Source organism: Salmo salar, chromosome 06, assembly GCF_965601325.2.
Source record: "Salmo salar chromosome 06, fSalSal1, whole genome shotgun sequence".
Lineage (NCBI taxonomy): Eukaryota > Metazoa > Chordata > Actinopteri > Salmoniformes > Salmonidae > Salmo > Salmo salar.
In genome coordinates, this window is record NC_138296.1 from 64,932,668 (window position 1) to 64,953,249 (window position 20,582).

Sequence of the window (20,582 nt, forward strand, 5' to 3'; positions counted from 1 at the left end):
CGAAATAGACAAAAAGCTGGTCATAAATGCGGACATCCAAGATCCCCAACGCGATTGGCCAACGCCATGAGCAGGGCAGTCTTGTAGGAAAGAACCTTCAGGTCCACAGAGTCCAATGGTTCAAATGGAGGCCTACACAGATCATCCAGGGCCAAAGCTAGGTCCAAGGTCGGTGCCATGGGCTTAGACCAGGGGTCTCCAACCTTTTCTAGCATGAGAGCTGCTTTAAAAAAAATTAAATGTCACAAGCTACAACTTTTTTTCCTTACTTTCAAATAAGCACCTTTATCTCTTCTCCTCTCCCCTGCAACTCTTCCCCGGGTCTTAAGTGTACAATAGAAAGTAGTACACTATGTTTTCTGTCAATATACCTGGTAAAATAATGGTTAATAAACAACTGTAAAAAATGTTTGAGTAAGAAGCGTTTGTTGTGATCACCCTGTGGGACAATATCTGGCCCATGAGAACCCACTGCAAGGAGTCAATGCCCTTAGGCACGACAGGGATACCATGAGCCACCGATGGCAGTGGCGAGTTGCGACCAGGCGTGTAGCAATCACACAGTTCTGAAACAGACGCATCAACAGAAGTTCCAGAGGCACCCCAGCTATCATAGAGGCCATCATAGCCAATAACTGCAGGCACAAGTGAAAAGGCATCGAGTGCCCCAGCTGAAATCGTGCCAGACCGAGCCGGAATGCGTCTCTCCTCTTTTGGGACAAAAAACGTATGATTCAGAACAGAGTCCAGATTGAGACCCCAAAAAATGAATGCACTGAGCCGGAGTCAAACAACTTTTCTTGTAATTCCCTATGAACCCGAGAGATTGAATATGGGAAACAAGCATGGCAGTGTGGAGCTCCACCGGTTCCCTCGACTTCGCCAAGACCAGCCAATCGTCCAGATAGGCCAATACTCTGATCCCCTGGCACCGCACTGGTGCCAAAGCAGCCTCCACCACCATAGAAAAGGTGCGGGGCGATAGGGAGAGCCCGAAAGAGAGCCCACCCTCAAAATGAAACGACAAGTCCAGGAAGGTTCGCAACATTCCATCACTCTTGGGAACGAAGAAGTACCGGCTGCACCAACCGCTCTGTACTTCTGACACGGGGACCACCCAAATAGATGGTTTTGAAGGAGAGAGGAAATCTCCACTCTTAACCTCTTGGGGCTAGGTGGGACGCTAGCGTGCCACCCGTGGTGCACTCCATCAACAGCAGGTGCATTTCAAGAGCGGCAAATTTGAATCCAAATAAATGTCAAAATTCAAATTTTTCAAAAATACAACTATTTTACACCATTTGAAAGATAAACATCTCCTTAATCTAACCACGTTTTACGATTTCAAAAAGGTTTTACGGCGAAAGCATAAATTTAGAGTATGTTAGGACAGTACATTTACAAGAGTTGTGTGTAATGTTTTGTCAAGTCAAAGACAGGGTCACCAAAACCATAAAACCAGCTAAAATGATGCACTAACCTTTTACAATCTCCATCAGATGACACTCCTAGGACATTATGTTAGACAATGCATGCATTTTTAGTTCTATCAAGTTCATATTTATATCCAAAAACAGCGTTTTACTATGGCATTGATGTTGAGGAAATCGTTTCCCTCCAATAACCGGCAGTCAAGTCAGCGTCACAAATTAAATAATTAAAATTAGAAAACATTGGTAAAATATTATATTGTCATTTAAAGAATTATAGATTTACATCTCTTGAACGCAATCAACTTGCCAGATTTAAAAATAACCTTACTGGGAAATCACACTTTGCAATAATCTGAGCACTGCGCCCAGAAAAATACGCGTTGCGATACAGACTAGACGTCATGTTGGGGAGATCTAAAATCGAAAATACTATGTAAATAATCCATTACCTTTGATTCTCTTCATCAGATGTCACTTCCAGGTATCACAGGTCCATAACGAATGTAGTTTTGTTCAAAAAAGCTCATCATTTATGTCCAAAAATCTCCGTCTCGTTAGCACATGATGTAAGCCAGCCGGACTTCTCGTCATGAACGAGGGGAAAAAATATATTTCCGTTCGTTCAAACATGTCAAACGTTGTATAGCATAAATCATTAGGGCCTTTTTTAACCAGAACATGAATAATATTCAAGGTGGACGAATGCATACTCTTTTATAACGTATTGGAACGAGGGTACCCAACATGAACTCGCGCGCCAGGTGTCTAATGGGACATCATCGTTCCATGGCTCTTGTTCGGTCAGATCTCCCTCCAGAAGACTCAAAACACTTTGTAAAGGCTGGTGACATCTAGTGGAAGCAATAGGAAGTGCCAAAATATTCCTAAACCCCTGTGTTTTTCAATGGGATAGGTTTAAAGTCAATACAACACATCAGGTATCCACTTCCTGTCAGAAAATGTCTCAGGGTTTTGCCTGCCAAATGAGTTCTGTTATACTCACAGACACCATTCAAACAGTTTTGGAAACTTTAGAGTGTTTTCTATCCATATATAATAAGTATATGCATATTCTAGTTACTGGGTAGGATTAGTAACCAGATTAAATCGGGTACATTTTTTTTATCCAGACGTGCAAATGCTGCCCCCTAGACCCAACAGGTTAAGGCAGGCGCTAGGACCTCGGGGACCATTGACGTGATGATGCCACGAAAAGGAAGAGGACGCACAGCAAACTGCAGTCTGTACCCCCTCGTCACCGTCCTCATCACCCATGGTGAAACTGCTTAGGCCGCCACTGGACAGAGCACGCTGCCAGTCTCCCATACATTATGGCCCGAAGGGTCAGAGCTCCACCCAGAGGACTGGGATAATTCGTTTTCAAATCCCCCACTCTTGACAACCATGTGTCTGAATGTGGGGAAGGAACTGTGTTTATTATGCCCACACCTGGATGATACCGCACTCTCGATACCCCTGAACACCGAGGAACTTTGGGTTGAAACAATGTACTTTCGTGATACTGCCGTTCTGATATCCGGCACACACCAGGTTCGGGGACTTCGGCAACTAGTAACTTGCCCCCATTAACTGAGCCACTTGGGAGCACTGTTGCCACTGTAAATGCTTGGGGAGGAGGGCCCTGTCACCCCTGTGAAGGATTTTCGTGGGAATAGGACACGTAGAGCTGCGTCTTGTTTTCTGTAAGAACTCCATAGTCGAGCCAAACAACCTTGTTTGCGAAACTGGCTCATCCAAATACATCTGCATGTCCCTCTCAGGAATCCTGGACAACATCAACTAGAGGTGTTGCTGAGCCACCACTATCACCCCCATACTTCCCCTACAGACAGGATAGTACAGCAGGACAGATGTACAAAATCAGCCGTAGCACGCATTTCGACGAAAAGCTCTGAAACTGGTTTTCCCGCCTCCATAGTCTTATTCAGCTCTTGCAGCAAATTGATATGATACAGTACATCTGCAGCATTGTGACCACATTCAACAACCGGGCTGCCACACCCTAGGCCTGGTATACTTTGTCCAGCTGATCCACCGAGAACTGGGACTGTTTATTTGGAAGTACCGTGCTAGGATTAGCCCCTTTGTTAGTCCATGGAGGTAAGTAAGTTGCCAGCTTTGCATCCATCAGCGGTGTGCAAACGAGACCCGCCTACTCCATACCCTGTACATTCATGAACTCCCCATAACCTGGTAGAGGGGAATCCCGGGTCGCCTTTAGCTCAGGGATAAGCAGGGGTAAGCGATGCTTCACAGCTGCAGGAACAGGAGGTAGATACCTTCCCCCAAACCTAGAGGAACTCTGCTGTGGGGGAGAAGACGGCCAATCCACCCCTAGGTGATCTGCCGCCCTACGACACAGCTCCATCAAAGGCGTATTAACCACCAATGGTTCACTCTCATTGGCTGAATCCAAAAGCTGGGGCTTTAGGCTGCCCCGGATTGATGTCATTCGATTCACACTCTGAAAATCCTCCAGAACCATCCAGGGATAGTACAGTATATCATCTCCGGGAATCCGATCAATGCCAGAGAAACTGGAATGAGCTTCACTCGGCTGTGATGACAGCCCTATCAACTCCGACCACCATTGCTGCTCTCTCCCGGCCTCAGACAACCCCATTCCAGAGGTTGCTTCACCGGAAACCCTTCGCCAGCAGCCCAAATCTTTCTCACAAAGTCAGCCTGATGCCCAATGGAAGTTGAAGCCAGGAGGAGACAATGGTCACACGAACTGGTCCGAGCCAAGACCTCCTGAGCGTGTTTCCACTCCATTTAAACAGCAAAGCACTCATGAGTATCTTTAATTTTCATTTTGAAACCACATGCCCTAGGGCACGGTCGGAGGTTCCAACTCGCCTGGTTAGCCTTTTTGAACTTACTCTTACCACTGGCAATCGTACTAAAGCAAGGAAACACAAGCAGTGCAGAAAGTAATGGGTTTTTGACAAAAACCGATACGAAGAGTCAAAATTCGTAACATCTATTGGGACGAGTACTCACTCCCTACTAACAAACCAAAGTCGGAGCTGAATTTCGTAGTCTTCGTGTGCTTCAAAAGTTAGCAAATTACATGATACGTTCTTCCTTCAGGCGAGCTGAAGAGCGAAACATTGAGGAAATGAATGCGTGCCCCGGGATTATAGCCAGGAAGGTGGGGCTTCTGAGGGCGTGCTCGGCATCCATTGGCCCATCATTGGGCGTGATTTCAGTTTTCTCCAGGTGAATATGATTGGTCATTGACTGTTAGAATGTTACACTGAGTAACCGACTGACTGAACCCATTATGTGTGTAATGAAAAGCTATTTTAATATTTTCCTTTTGCTGGAGGGAATAATGTTAAATGCCTGCAGCTACTTATATTTACCATGCTAATATGACAAATAGTGCTCACTTGATGACTAAACACACTAAAACAGATGCTAATAGCTAAGGTGGATTATTAGTAGCTCATCTATACAAAAAGCCCTGAAAGATGCCAGTAAAACACTATTAGCATTCAGAGATATACAGGCACGCCTTCCCCCAAAGATATAGCCACGTATTGATTGGGCTTTATTCAGTAGGCTTTAGCTATAGGGGAAGGTTTAATGGCAGTATTGTTGAGAATTGTAGTCAGCACGACTTGGTCTATGTCTCCAAATTGCTTTGTCTTAAGTACTCACAACAAGTTGTTATGACAAAGCAGTGGCAAATGAAATGCCGCCGAGGGCCAATCAACATGACATTCCACCTTCCTGGTACACTGAACCTGATTGCAAATCCCATAGAGGAAGCTGTAACCTAATTTCCTTGTTATGAACGCCCAAAAAAGTATTTACAGCACCTTGAACAGACTACTAGCTGCATCTTGATTCCCCCTCTCTCATCTTTTCTCTCTCTTTCCTCTCTTGGAGGCAAAATAATTTAAAATACCATCCTTTCTTTTAAATGGACCCTGGGACATTACCCTTGATAGTAGCTGTAATTACGGAGTGAGCGTGTTGATTGGTTTTAGCTGTTCATTACTTTCGCTGAGGTGCTTCATGTACTATATTAATTAGAGCTGTAATGGCCAATACGGCTCCCAGATTAGTGTTTCCTCATGCTTCAGGGATCAAACCATCAATACCATTCTCATTCACTGGAGGATATGAACAATATTATTCCTCTGTGTTTGGCCAAATTAAACACAGCTACATGACTGAAATGATCACCACCACTACCCCCCTCCCACTGCAAATATAGTATTATACTTCATGGGCTTTTTCCAGGTTCTTTAAATTCCAACTCTGGAATACATCAAATACATCAATGAGATTGTCAAGGGTAAATTCCAATTTGAGCTTAATTTCCCCTGAATGGCATATTTCTTACTGCCATTATTGAGTGGCAAATATAATCGTCTCTTAATTGGGACCAAAATGACTTTTATCATAACAATGCCTGAGGGAATCCTTTACTTATCCAGGATGGGCTATATAATATGCCAGATTGAGGTACTCCCCATTCTGGGCAGTGACATTTGGGCTCTAAAGATGGGAAAGCTATGTCTGGGGATACTCTTTAGAGAGAGAGAGAGAGACACGGTCTGATAGGCAATCTCAGCTAGCTGAGATACTCACGTTTGGTTGTGGTCATGGTTTAGTACTCCTGCCTACCTAGTGTTGGCTCCCTGTACAGGGGCTCCAGCAGAGCCAGGAGAAATGCCGCATTTTTTTTTACACTCAGATACCCATGCTAAATGTAGAGGAAATAGCCTACTAAGTGCCGCATCACTTATTTGACTCAGTCTTTTTCTAGCTTGAGAGAGCAACCAAACCGCACACACTCTTAGTAATATCTCTCATACCAGCTCCCATGTTCAGTGTACTGTGTACATATTGAAGGTGATCACACAGTTATCAGAGGCAAAGCCTTCTTCTACCACCACTGGAACTTTTTTTATATGAATCCCTATTGCTGGTGAGCAGTACTGTATGTTGGGTTGCGACAACACTAACCAGCAGTCAGGTATAATGTCAGTACACTAAAAGTATTGTTAGTGTACTGACCTAGGGGCGGACCTAGGGGAGCCGGGCACTCTTAATAAAGGCATGCTGTATCCAATCTTAAATTAATAACTGTGATTATGAAACTCAAGGTAATATTCACTACCGTTCAAAGGTTTGGGGTCACTTAGAAATGTCATTGTTTTTGAAAGAAAATTTTAAAAAATTGTCCATTAAAATAACATCAAATTGATCAGAAATACAGTGTAGACATTGTTAATGTTGTAAATGACTATTGTAGCTGGAAACGGGCGATTTTTTATGGAATATCTACATAGGCGTACAGAGGCCCATTATCAGCAACCATCACTCCTGTGTTCCAATGGCACGTTGTGTTAGTTAATCCAAGTTTATCATTTTAAAAGGCTAATTGATCATTAGAAAACACTTTTGCAATTATGTTAGCACAGCTGAAAACTGTTGTCCTGATTAAAGAAGCAATAAAACTGGCCTTCTTTAGACTAGCTGCGTATCTGGAGCATTTGCGGGTTCGATTACAGGCTCAAAATGGCCAGTAACAAAGAACTTTCTTCTGAAACTCGTCAGTCTATTCTTGTTCTGAGAAATGAAGGCAATTCCATGCGAGAAATTGCCAAGAAACTGAAGATCTTGTATAACATTGTGTACTACTCCCTTCACAGAACAGCACAAACTGGCTTTAACTAGAATAGAAGGAGGAGTGGGAGGCCCCGGTGCAAAGTTGAGCAAGAGAACAAGTACATTAGAGTGTCTAGTTTGAGAAACAGACACCTCACAAGTCCTCAACTGGCAGCTTCATTAAATAGTGCCCGCAAAACACCAGTCTCAACGTCAACAGTGGAGAGGCGACTCCAGGCTGCTGGCCTTCTAGGCAGAGTTGCAAAGAAAAAGCCATATCTCACAATAATAATAAAAGATTAAGATGGGCAAAAGAACACAGACACTGGACAGAGGAACTCTGCCTAGAAGGCCAGCATCCCGGAGTCATCTCTCTACTGTTGACGTTGAGACTGGTGTTTTGCGTGTAATATTTAATGAAGCTACCAGTTGAGTCCTTGTGAGGCGTCTGTTTCTCGAACTAGACACTCTAATGTACTTGTCCTCTTGCTCAGTTGTGCACCGGGGCCTCCCACTCCTCCCAGATATCCCATAAAAAATGTGCCATTTCCAGCTACAATAGCCATTTACAACATTAACAATGTCTACACTGTATTTCTGATAAATTTGACGTTCTTTTAATGGACCAAAAATTTGCTTTTCTTTCAAAAACAATGACATTTCTATGTGACCCCAAAATTCTGAACGGTAGTGTAGTGAAAAATGTTCTGAAACGATAGAGAAGGCAATGTGCAATCATGTCGCCTCATGTGACCCCCCCCCCCCCTCTCTCTTTCTCGGTCTCTATCCCCTCTCATTCCTTCTTTCTCTTTATGGCTGCTGCTTGGTGACGAATGTTGCAAATGGAGAGAATGCAAGAGAGATTGCTAAAAACTAAATGGTATTGATCTAGCATGCCGGGGTAGTTGGCAAATGCATTCTTTCCAGCACATACTATGTTTCCAAAGCAAGACGAGTAACAAGGAGAACTAGCACATGTCTTGGGGCAATCAATATTCATTTCTAAATGACGATAACACAAAAAGTAATTCCTGTCCCAGTATATGTCTTGCTTTCTAATCTTGTGAAAAAGAGGCAGCGGCCAAAGAGAATAATTCATGCATCTTGGAGCAAGGCAATTGGACTTTTAAATGTAAATTTTTGCTGGAGCATTAAACTTGGCTAAATCTAAAGATCCTACCAGAAGAGTAATGGCCATGCCAATGCTCGGTTATTAGAGTAAATTAAGTACTCTGTAAATGCAGGAATACAGAGATGTCAGCCTTGAGCCAGACATACTGTATATATTTACCTGGACATAAAATAATTAGGTATTTATTATATCATGGAGCGAGTCCAGGAAAATGGCTCATTAGTACTGTTGTAGCAAAACATCAGTAACTGGAGTTATGTGATTGGTCAGGTAAAGCTTATGAATAAAAGGTGTGTTTCACTTGCCACATTCATGTCATGTCGGAAACTCTGAAATTTGCAACTTGCTTACTCTTTGTAGAAAGATGATACCCGAGTTTCCCACTTGGGAATGATCAGAATCAACCAATACGCAAATAACTTATGCTCATTTTAATTTTAACTCTGAGTTTCTGATATGACGTGAATGGGGCAACTGAGGCACATGAGGTGAGATGGCACTGAGTCATCATTATAACAAGCAAAGGGAAATGATAATCGCCTTTAAATGTGCGACTGTAGGAATCGGGTATATTTCTCCTAGATCTACAATATTCGTTGAAAGGCAATACTCACAGCTGTCTTCCTCTTCTGAGATGAGCTTCACCACATAACAGGCATAGATGAACCCAACAAGCTGCAAAAGAGAAACGAGGAAAGTTAAGTTAGTCTGCAGTTATGAGTTGTGACATTTTACAGTGAGATAGAGACTAATTAGAATAGCACAATCAGTGGAGGAAACATCGATTTTTGTGTCCATGCCTTCAAGAGCTGCAGAGAGCTACAAAAGAATATTGGTGGGAAAATATGAGCCACCGGTGATACAAAATGGGAACAAGATAGAGATCAGAAGAGCATCTCCAAGTGGAAAACATTCTGTGTTGAGGAAACAGGTGTTAGCATCTAATCTAATACCATCTAACAATATCTGTGTTGAGGGAACAGGTGTTAGTACAGCATATAATGCATCACTCTGCTCTAGGAAATGGGTCATATAGAGAGGAGGAAGAGAGACGACGATGGAAAAAGAGAGAAAAAAGAAACCTTGCATCGACAATGGAAATACATGGTTTAAGAGACATTCCACAAACATTTTTTTGTTTTTAAATGGTCGGGGCTAATAATGTGGGCTTGGCGGTTCTTAATAAGTCTGTATTTAAAATGAGTCACCTAATATAATGATTAAGTGGATTAAGTGTAACAGTAGAAAGCCAGGCGAACATAGGAAATGTAATTGAAGGCTTATCCAAAGTACAACACAGTAGTATAGTAGATATCCCTGCTCTAGGCACTAATACAACTCAGAACAACACAACCATATTATTCTCTTTCCCCGCTCTTCCTTAGGCCTGTAATTTCATAGACCAAGAATTGGAGGTCTCTGATTGGATTGCGCGATACAGATGCTGGGGGTCAGACTGAGGTCAGCGTGTAAGTGGAGAGGAATGGACATTCTCAATGTAACAGAGGATTCAGTTAGACATGAGGCCATGCACGAGACAGCACTATAGATACCCATGTGGATAATGGGTGTGCCGTCCTCATATTCAGGCGCTGTCTGGAGTCTAAGGGTCATGCTGGCATGCAACCAGCAGTGTGTGCATTGAGATTCATCATGGTGGCCCCTACCATGATGGAGAGTTTAGCCAACATGGCTTTTTTTATAATCTGTGTTCATCGTTTAATCAGATCATTTAACTTAATGCATAAAGACACAGTAAGCTATTTTGTATTTCATTTCTACCCCGCCCTGCCCGATAAACAGACACAGTTGTAAATCTGAGCAACCACAGATTTAAAATTCCAGGAATATTTCAAGGTCTTGCCCTCATTTACTCTAAATAATGTGGCGCTCCCTTCCTCCCCCTCTCCCCCTGCTCTGTCTCTGTAGCTGGCTGGGAGCACAGGCCAACACTCACACAGATGCAATACATCTCCAGACTGGGCCATTTGCATAATACTGTGCCCTGATGTGAAGGACACATGCCACACACGATCCGGGCCCCACCACTCACACAATACACTGCACACTTTACCCATTAGGAGCACTGAGAAGGTGAGACAAAGGAGCTGTTTTTTTGTTTGTCGCATGGGCGTTATTATCAGACAGAAACACAACACACACACCACACACACACACACACACACACAAAGCTCCTCTGATTACCCAATGGCATCTCGTTTTGAACCGTGTCACAGGGCGTAAACCTAATTTGTCTCCTGTAAATAGAGAAGGGTATTCTTATGATAAAGGCTCCTTTATACACAAACCGTTCTACTCCGTAGGAAATACCACTGTGACGATGACTCCCGACTGGCAGGTTAAAATTAGATTCTATACATCTGAATAATACATGCAGAGTTACTGAGGAAACCATTAATAATTGAGAATAAGTCTGGGAGCATGATTGATCTCACCGCAAGTAGTATGAGCCGCGTCTCCTCAGAATAAACAAAGACGCGCAACATCGCCGTTCTCTATTGTCTGGGTGGGAGTTAGACACACATCTCTACTACATAGCTTCATAACCATCACTTTCAAAAAGCAGCTTTGTCCAGTTGACTTTGAATATGATTGACTGCACTACTGTTCAAAGGCTGATTGAATCAGGAGCCTTATAAATGAATAGTCTCCTATGTTGTGCAGCTGATAGCCACGACACTGAATGAGTGGCATGTTTTGCACGGGTGCGATTGCGATCGCATGTTGGCCTTATTATAGTTGGAGGGTGCTGTTGTATGCATGGATCACACGCACATCCCTGCTCAAAGGTCAAGGAGTGTTGAGGCAGAGGATACGTTCAATCTATGTGCAGCACTTGTGAAATTCAACAGGCATGACAATGCAATGTACTGTAGTAGGAGAGTGATTTCAAAACGGTCCCATTCTTTCTGAATGCACCAATTCAGCCAGGGAGAAATTGACTAGAAACATTCTCCAGCATTAGAAATATTTTGACTTAAAAAAAAAAGGGTTTCATATTGGTTGTTAGAAATCAAATACATACTATGGCTATTGCATTTTGGAAACTAGATAAGGCCAGACAAAATTGACTCACTGTTTAACGGATTTTCCCCCCAGAAAAGTGAGTCAAGCGAGCGAAAAAGTAAATAAAAAAGAAATGAGGAATAACAGTTCTTTACCACATTGTCCATGGCTATATGGACATGAACAATAGGCGAAATATCCATTTCAGACTGATTTTCAGATTATTATTATAAATACACAAATTAACATTAATGAACATTTTTCACATAGGATGGATAATAGAATGCAATATTCATATCCAAAAATGATTGGATAAAAAGTAACGTATGAATGTATTATCAGTTCATTGATCTACTTAATTGTATAGCCTAATAAATTCAAGAATGATTGACAATAAATAATTGTAATCAAATTAAAATGTTGATGCTAATAATGAGTTCATTACCTGAATGCATCTCTATAGCCTAGGCGTCAACAAAATATGTGTACATAGATGATTAGGCCTCTCATAGACCAGGCCTTGTAGAAGGAGGTCTGACAAATAAATGTAGCACTGAAAAAAATACATCAATCCAACCATAGAGTACAATCTTTAATCATAATTTTTTTTGTTTATAACATGCACAATTAGAAGCATCAATCTACAGTTGAAGTCGATAGTTTACATACACCTTAGCCAAACACATTTAAACTCAGTTTTTCACAATTCCTGACATTTAATCCTAGTAAAAATTCCCACTCTTAGGTCAGTTAGGATCACCACGTTTTAAGAATGTGAAATGTCAGAATAATAGAAGAGAGAATGATTTAATTCAGCTTTTATTTCTTTCATCACATTCCCAGTGGGTCAGAAGTTTACATAAGTTTACATTAGTATCTGGTAGCATTGCCTTTAAATTGTTTAACTTGGGCAAACGTTTCGGGTAGCCTTCCACAAGCTTCCCACAATAAGTTGGGTGAATTTTGGCCCATTCTTCCTGACAGAGCTGGTGGAACTGAGTCAGGTTTGTAGGCCTCCTTGCTCGCACACACTCTTTCAGTTCTGCCCACAAAATTTCTATGGGATTGAGGTCAGGGCTTTGTGATGGCCACTTCAATACCTTGACTTTGTTGTCCTTAAGCCATTTTGCCACAAATTTGGAAGTATGCTTGGGGTCATTGTCCATTTGGAAGTCCCATTTGCGACCAAGCTTTAACTCCCTGACTGATGTCTTGAGATGTTGCTTCAATATATCCACATAATTTTCCTACCTCATGATGCCATCTATTTTGTGAAGTGCACCAGTCCCTCCTGCAGCAAAGCACATCCACAACATGATGCTGCCACCCCCGTGCTTCACGGTTGGCATGGTGTTCTTCGGCTTGCAAGCCTCCCCCTTTTTCCTCCAAACATAACGATGGTCATTATGGCCAAACAGTTCTATTTTTGTTTCATCAGACCAGAGGACATTTCTCCAAAAAGTACGATCTTTGTCCCCATGTGCAATTGCAAACCGTAGTCTGGCTTTTTAATGGCGGTTTGGAGCAGTGGCTTCTTCCTTGCTGAGCGGCCTTTCAGGTTATGTCGATATAGGACTCGTTTTACTGTGGATACAGATACTTTTGTACCTGTTTCCTCCAGCGTCTTCACAAGGTCCTTTGCTGTTGTTCTGGGATTGATTTGCACTTTTCGCACCAAAGTACATTCATCTCTAGGAGACAGAAGGCGTCTCCTTCCTGAGCGGTATGACGGCTGCGTGGTCCCATGGTGTTTATACTTCCGGACTATTATTTGTACAGATGAACATGGTACCTTCAGGCGTATGGAAATTGCTCCCAAGGATGAACCAGACTTGTGGAGGTCTACAATTTTTTTTCTGAGGTCTTGGCGGATTTCTTTTGATTTTCCCATGTCAAGCAAAGAGGCACTGAGTTTGAAGGTAGGCCTTGAAATACATCCACAGGTACACCTCCAATTGACTCAAATGATGTCAATTAGCCTATCAGAAGCTTCTAAAGCCATGACATCATTTTCTGGAATTTTCCAAGCTGTTTAAAGGCACAGTCAACTTAGTGTATGTAAACTTCTGACCCACTAGAATCGTGATACAGTGAATTATAAGTGAAATAATCTGTCTGTAAACAATTGTTGGAAACATTTTATATATACAGTTGTATACACAGTTGAAGTCGGAAGTTTACATACACTTACATTGGCGTCATTAAAACTCGTTTTTCAACCACTCCACAAATTTCTTGTTAACAAACTATAGTTTTGGCAAGTCGGGTAGGACATCTACTTTGTGCATGACACAAGTAATTTTTGTCTGTAAATTGTTAAATTAAAAAGTAAAATTGTCTGTAAACAATTGTTGGACAATTTTTCCAACAATTTTTTCCTCTCCTCAGCAGCTTCCACTGCTATACAAAGTCTACAGATGTGAGCATGCTACTGAATATGTTGAAATCCTGCGTCTTGGCTTTTCACCTACCCCTGCATCTCACTTCCAACACCTCACATTTTACTATCTATAGTATTATAATCAGATATTTTTCTTCACCCAACCATGTTAGAGATCGGCAAGGAAAATATAACTTCAAAGGTCCTTCATACAATTATTGATGTGGAGGACATTTCCCAGCTAACCTATTTCCTCATAAAAAGTGGGCACAATCCTGTAGTTTAATCCATTTTCAGGTGCTGATGTGGCATCACTCAACCTATTTCTGTCTCAGTGTAGACTCCCATTTCAAACTGTGAGAGGCTCACTTTGTGCAAAAGGTAATTCACATGTCCTTGACTCCATCCTCCTGTGTTCCTTGGCTCGCTGCGGGTGACTTTGCTCCTTAACGTTTATAGACGGGGCAGAGCTGCGTACCATGCCAACAACTGGTTATTTGCAGCCACATCTCACAGCTTTCACCAGCAAACAGACTTTCAGTGGAACCTTAGCTTTTTACTGGGGTTGCATCCCCAGGAAATGGAAGCAAGCTACAACACATCAAGGGCAAACATCTAAGTACATTGACTCCATTAAACCTTTTAAATAGGACAACTGCTGGCATACAGACTCTTGTAAAACCAGACCTGGCTCAGGGAAATGCTGATTGTATATATTTTGGGGCATTTACAGAGTACGCTAAAGGTTCAATGTGTGTTTTATTACTCATCACAATAAAGCCAAATGGCATTTCAGCAGTTCCTATAAAATGGGGCTTTCTGTTGGCCACATATCAGAGCGGTTGGGGGTAGATGCTGTGGATGGCATGCTGATGCATCATTCTAAATGAGGTACTGCATACACTGTGGGTAAGACTGCACAGGCAGGTTGAGGACAAGTGAAAGCCTCGCTGAAATGTTTCCCTAGTATTTAACCCCATACCGAGAAGAAAAAAGACTGGAGAACATTTGGAAAATGGGCCCTGAGCAATGTATTCAGGATTCATGATAATTCAATGATGGCAAAGCATCACCCCTCGCACATTCACAACCATCAAAGACAGTTTAATCTGCACAGTATGCAGTAAGAAAGGGGCGGCAGGTAGCCTAGTGGTTAGAGGGTTGGGCCAGTAACCCGAAAGGTTGCTGGATCAAATCCCCGAGCTGACAAGATAAAAATCTGTCCTTCTGCCCCTGAACAAGGCAGTTAACCCACTGTTCCTGGTAGGCTGTCGTTATAAATAAGAATTTGTTCTTAACTGACTTGCCTAGTTAAATTAAAAAAATAACCCAGTAATGCTACTGTTATTCTAATGTAAAACTACACTCATTAGTGCAATCCCAAGTTAATGTCTCCTGGTGTAACTTTTTATATATTGGTACATCAGTGTATCATTGTTTGACAGTGAATTTTTGAATCCTTAAAAAAATAAGATATCGAAGAATTCATTAGGTTCCATTTAATGTAGATAGAACTTTCAGACTTTCAGCTGTGAGCTGGGACCATTCTGTGGGTGTAATTAAAATAAACCTCTGTGTCTTCAATAATCTTCCAACCTTAGAGCAGAAAGCAATTCAGTTCTCTTCATTCTAATCCTCCTTGGGCGACCTACCGGGCTCTTCATCTGAATTAGTCTCCCTACAGAAGAAGGAGAGGCTCCACAGCAAAGACCTCCTGAGCTTGTGCTGTGAGTTCCACATTGACGTTGGTCTTGTTAGGTAGCTAAATTAACCGTTTACTTCCTTAATCATGGCCGAGGGCCAAGCTCATTGACTTCTCTATTGAGTCTTCAGCTGGTGGGCATCATTTTGTAAGAGGAGAGGAGGAAAAGTGGTCAAAGGAAAGATTTATCTACTATAGGCTGTAGCGTAAATCATTGTACATAATGAAGGAGGAGAGCACCCTATTCCATATATAGTGCACTACTTTTGACCAGCCCCTGATCAAAAGTAATGGAATATAGGGAATAGGGTGCCATTTGGGAAACAGATATACTCTTTTCCTCATTTGTGTGATTAGAAATACATTTTGTAATCAATACGAGTGGTTCAATAATCAAATGCTTGTAAGTGAAAAAGTGAAAATTCAAATGAGGATGCTAAAAATGTCAAACCTCTCCAATAAATTAGACTCATTTTCTTGCTGAATAATTAATGCTCTCAAACGAGTTTACTTCTTGAATCATTGGCCACAGTTTGCCAGAAAGAGGATGAAAGGATGAATGGAAAAGAAACTTGCCTGAAAGAGTTTTGAGAAATTGAAACATGACATATTTTAAGTAAGAAGATATCTCACACAAAGTAAGGAGAGATTCCACCAAACCAGATCATTCTGTCACAGTGCATATGTTCCAGAAGCCCTAAAAGATTCCCCTTTTTACTCTCAAAGAAGCCTGACGGTAAGTACACATAGCTCTATGTGGCGGAAAATGTATCTTGCCCTGTACCTCAGACAAATCATAAGTCAAATTCGAAGCTTTGGAAAAATGCACCACAATGCAAATGAAAGTAAAATGACTAAGTAACAGGCAATCAATATTAAGCCGCTAGATAAAAAAATACATGAATATGAAGGATTATTCAACATTAGTCTGAATCTCTTGCCCAAACCTGGCATTGTAATTATGAAATATGCACATTTAGCAGAATCACTGAATGTTGAAAGAGTAGGTGGTTTAAACACATCAACACATCTGAAAGGTCACATTTATTAAGTCATTCCCTAAAGAAATCATTGATAATGATCTTTTAACAACATTATATTCCCTGCATGGCTACCCTGATATTTCTAGGGAATCCAAAGAGATAAATCAATGCATTGTACTGAGAGAGCTCTTTTACTCCAAGATAGCTGTTGCGTTGTCCCAGTGGTACCAAATGATCAGAAATGAGACAGAAGTCTTCTTTTCCTGTGAGAATACTGTGATTCTTCAACGACATTCATCAGACCCAATTTTCCACTTTCACAATTGAGAAGGCACTTAACCATAGAGGAGAATGAGTCACTTTTTGACATAGCAATGTTACAGCACAATAAACACATGGGTGGTGCTTCCCTCCCACTCTCTTCTCTCCTCAAATACACAGAGATGCTTGTGAAGTGTTTGACCATTATTTCCCTCTTACAGTTTCCCATTTCCTTTATACCTCAGACAGAGACGTTTAAAGTCCCACCAGCCAGGCTAACATGCCATGGCCAGACAGGATTGAATTGAGAAATCGCTTCCATTATCGCATATTTCTATTTGCTGTGCACTCCTGTTGACAAAGAGTCAAGATTGAAACGAGAACCCTTAGACGCTGTTCAATAGGCTGGTTACGTGACATGGTTGTTGCATGCATGTTGACTGGCAGAAGGTTAAGGTGGAATGACCTTTACTGGGTTTGCACTGCTTGGTAACACTACCCACACAGGAAAGGACTATTTGTTCTCATTGTCACTGGTCAGGGTTACAGGTATGGGTCTCGAGTAGACCATTAAAGGTACATTCCATATCCTTCTATCTATATTGATGCTGCTTCCACACATACCCACACACGACTACAGTATTAAATTGATGGAAGTGACCCAAGGTGGGTTAGCTAATGTGTTTTACCTAAGGCAAAGCATCTCAACATAGACAACTCTGCTTAATTGGTTCTGGTCTTATTGGCTAACCTTATTGGCTTTGCAGAGATACTTTCCTTCACTTGATAATCATTCATTATGTGGCCCTTAGCTCCCATATCCATTGTCCAGGGATTGATTGCTTGCTGTAAAAGCCAACTCTGAGCTAGGAGCATAATTGCTCTTTGTTTACTATAATGCATTCAGACATCTCTCCATTGATCTAGGCCAAAATACTGTTTGAATACCAAGCCAACCTAGCCTTTGTAATGTACTGAGCCCTGAGAGCCTTGAGTAGATGCTTGTTTTGTATTCTAAGCGTCAACTCTCAAAATTAATGGCAAGCCAGCTAATATCGGTCTGCCAAGAAGATGGTAAAGCTGATGGTAGTTTTGACCTCTATGCAAAAAGGGGAACGCAAACAAATCCTTTGCAAGGTAGTCGGGGATGCTCAATATACGCCTGACTATCAGTATATTTGTAATTGTAAATTCTGATGCACCCATGTGAAGCTTGATAGATTTTATTTCTAGATGTCCCATCTTTTCTCCTAAATATGAGGGTCATGGTGAAAAATTGGGAGGTCATAAGTCACTTGGTGTACGGCCTGCGTGACTTCCTGATAATTGGTTTTGTGACCTCCCAAAGCCCTCAAGGAGTGAGTAATGGCCATTTTATAACACGTCAGAGATATTTCCTTTCCCTGACGAGGCATAACGGATTGAAGTGAAAGGTGCTATCCTGACAAACGCTGTAATAGACAACGGGATTTAAAGATCAACACAGTGGGAAGAGAGGAGAGAAGGAGGGGAAGAGAGGAGATTGAAGAGAGAGCAGGACTTGTATTAGGCACTGGAGGGATAACACAGGAAGTGTGACAGAGGCAGGGTCAAGCGCCTTCTTAACACTAGCCGAATATCTCAACATAATTCAACACATTAAGAACACGTGTCAACACACTGTCGTCGCCATTTTTCATACACCGAGGCTGTTTGCTCTTTAGCCAAACACAATGTATACACCTATTGTGACAGCGGAGAGCTTACAAATAATCTGCCCCTTGTCAAGACATACGCGGCTGAGCTGAACGTCTCTGCAGTGTATCCTACATGTCACAATGACAGACAGCTATTTCTTATTACTCTGACAATGTTGTGTCGTGACCGAGGCTGTAGGCTGCTACTAACACAGTGTCAGTGTGTCACTACAACGCTTTACCACGGACAAAACTTTGAGATTGAAAAATTAGATGGCAGTTGAGGTCTTTAAGACCAGTGTTTCTATGCATTTCAGACAATGTCATCTTGTCTGTGTGTGTGTGTGGGGGGGGGGGGGTTGAAGCCACCATTTATTCAAATGACAGCCCCAGCAGCATTAGTGTTGTGCTAGCTTGCCCTTTTTGTCCACTGGTTACAATCACCTCAGTGGTGTGGAGGGAGACTGATCATCTCCAGCTCTGTGATATGGGGCGTCGTCGGCGTTGGGAGCAAAAGGCTCCCGCAATTAAAGCAGCTGAATGAAACACTGTGCTCACAGCTCACAGGGACTCATCAAGCGGCGTCCCATGTCGTTTCTGACATTTGAAAAATAGGCGCCCGCTTTCGCCCTCCCTCGCCGTTGAGCTCGCTCTCGCTCTCTGGCTTATCAGATGAGATGCTCCGACACTTCAGAGATCCCGACAATATCAGCTTCCCTGTCACTCAACACATGTCCACACCGTTACTCATTCAGCCACAACAACAAGCCCATCTCACAGAGAGTGGAGAACGAAGAGACACACAGAGAAACAGGCTTCGAATAAGAAGAGAGACAGACATGGGGAAAGGGGCCTGAGATTGATACTGAAGCCTCTGTGGTAACGTTGTGAGCCAGACTGACAGATGTCTCGTGAATGATTTGCCAAGCATGACTGTTTCAACACAACAATTAGTCTAAGATCGCAATTCCGTGCGGCCATGGTCTCTGTGTGCCTTTAGGGCCTAACATTTAATGAGGCCAATTGATTCACTTCCCTCAAGGTGTTGGCCACTGTCAAAACTGGTCCATTTTATTACAGGGGCTAAGGCATTCACTATTCACAGAACTGAAAGCAAAACATAAAATGTCTTTCTATACATGCACAGGCGTGAAACACGTGTAGTCTTTGGCAAAGAAAAATTGATTGTCGAAAGAAGCGGAAATTGGAGCGAAGCACCTATCCTGGCTTAATGAATTGGATTCATCTATCAATGTGGACTTTGCTTTTTTGTTTAATTCGACATTGAAAGACTTGGATGAGGAAAAGCAAAGTGTTTTTCCTTCGTCGGTGCACCAGAGGAGCAGATCCCTCCGCCATAACTGATACCTCCTCCAATCCTCTTAAAATTACTTCTGACCAAATTGGCTCACCAGGTCTTCAATAGTGATTTCTCTAAAGATACGCATCTTTCCATTCTGTTATCTTCTTTGAACAGTAGCCATTGAAATGAACATTGAAGGCAGTGGGAGAGTGTCACGTTGGTATAAAGGGATCGGAGACAGGCGCAGGAATGCGTAATAGGGTTTTTTATTGACCCAAATTACAGCGTGCCATGTAAAGGCATGGGGACCAAGACCAAACAAACACGTATACAAAACACAGGGTTGAGACCCAAACAAGAGCGAGGAGTACCTCGAATAAATAACACAAGTGCACAAACCCGTAATCATCTGCACAATACAAGTGGCACGAAAGCCAAAACAACACAGCACAGGTACTCACAGGACCAACGGACATTGTAACAATAATCGACAGCCCAATGGAAACCAAAGGTCACATTTAAACAATTACAATCAGTGGGAATGGGGACCAGGTGTGCGTAATGACACAGTTCCAGAGGGATCCGTGACAGAGAGGTTCAGGTAGAAAATAGAAATGAATGTCTGAAGACAGAGAGACAGGGAGAGAGAGCAATTTTCATCCCATCATGACAGAAATGCCAAACAACAGGAAAATAAATGGAAATTAAAATGGTGGGATCATATGGAGAATAAAACACACAAGGTATTTCCACTACTCCCATAATAGATCACAGCAGCAAAGCAGAGATGACATTGTTTAAACACTTAGGGTTTATGATAATTCTCCCACTTCATCAACAGGCTAAATTCAGAGAAGGGTAAATAATATCACGAAGAGCTTTACCATTAACCAGGCAAATACTACACAAAGGGGCTTTCACAGTGCCTGAGTGATAGGTGAAAATATGAAACTTACCGTTATGCCGTGCGTCCCTTTAATCTTCTAGCTAATGGAACCGGGCCATAGCTCTTCTCTAAACAATTACACTCACATTC

General features: G+C 42.1%; 1 protein-coding gene across 3 annotated transcripts in view; it reads right to left on the reverse strand.

The window, feature by feature from the left end:
• Positions 1–20,582, reverse strand: part of nkain2 (sodium/potassium transporting ATPase interacting 2) — a 185,419-nt gene that overhangs the window by 10,732 nt on the left and 154,105 nt on the right. For all 3 annotated transcript variants that reach the window (XM_014205110.3, XM_014205111.3, XM_014205112.3), the window contains exon 5: positions 8,829–8,889. In XM_014205110.3, coding sequence (XP_014060585.1) covers positions 8,829–8,889 — 61 coding nt within the window. The remainder of the gene's footprint in view (positions 1–8,828; positions 8,890–20,582) is intronic.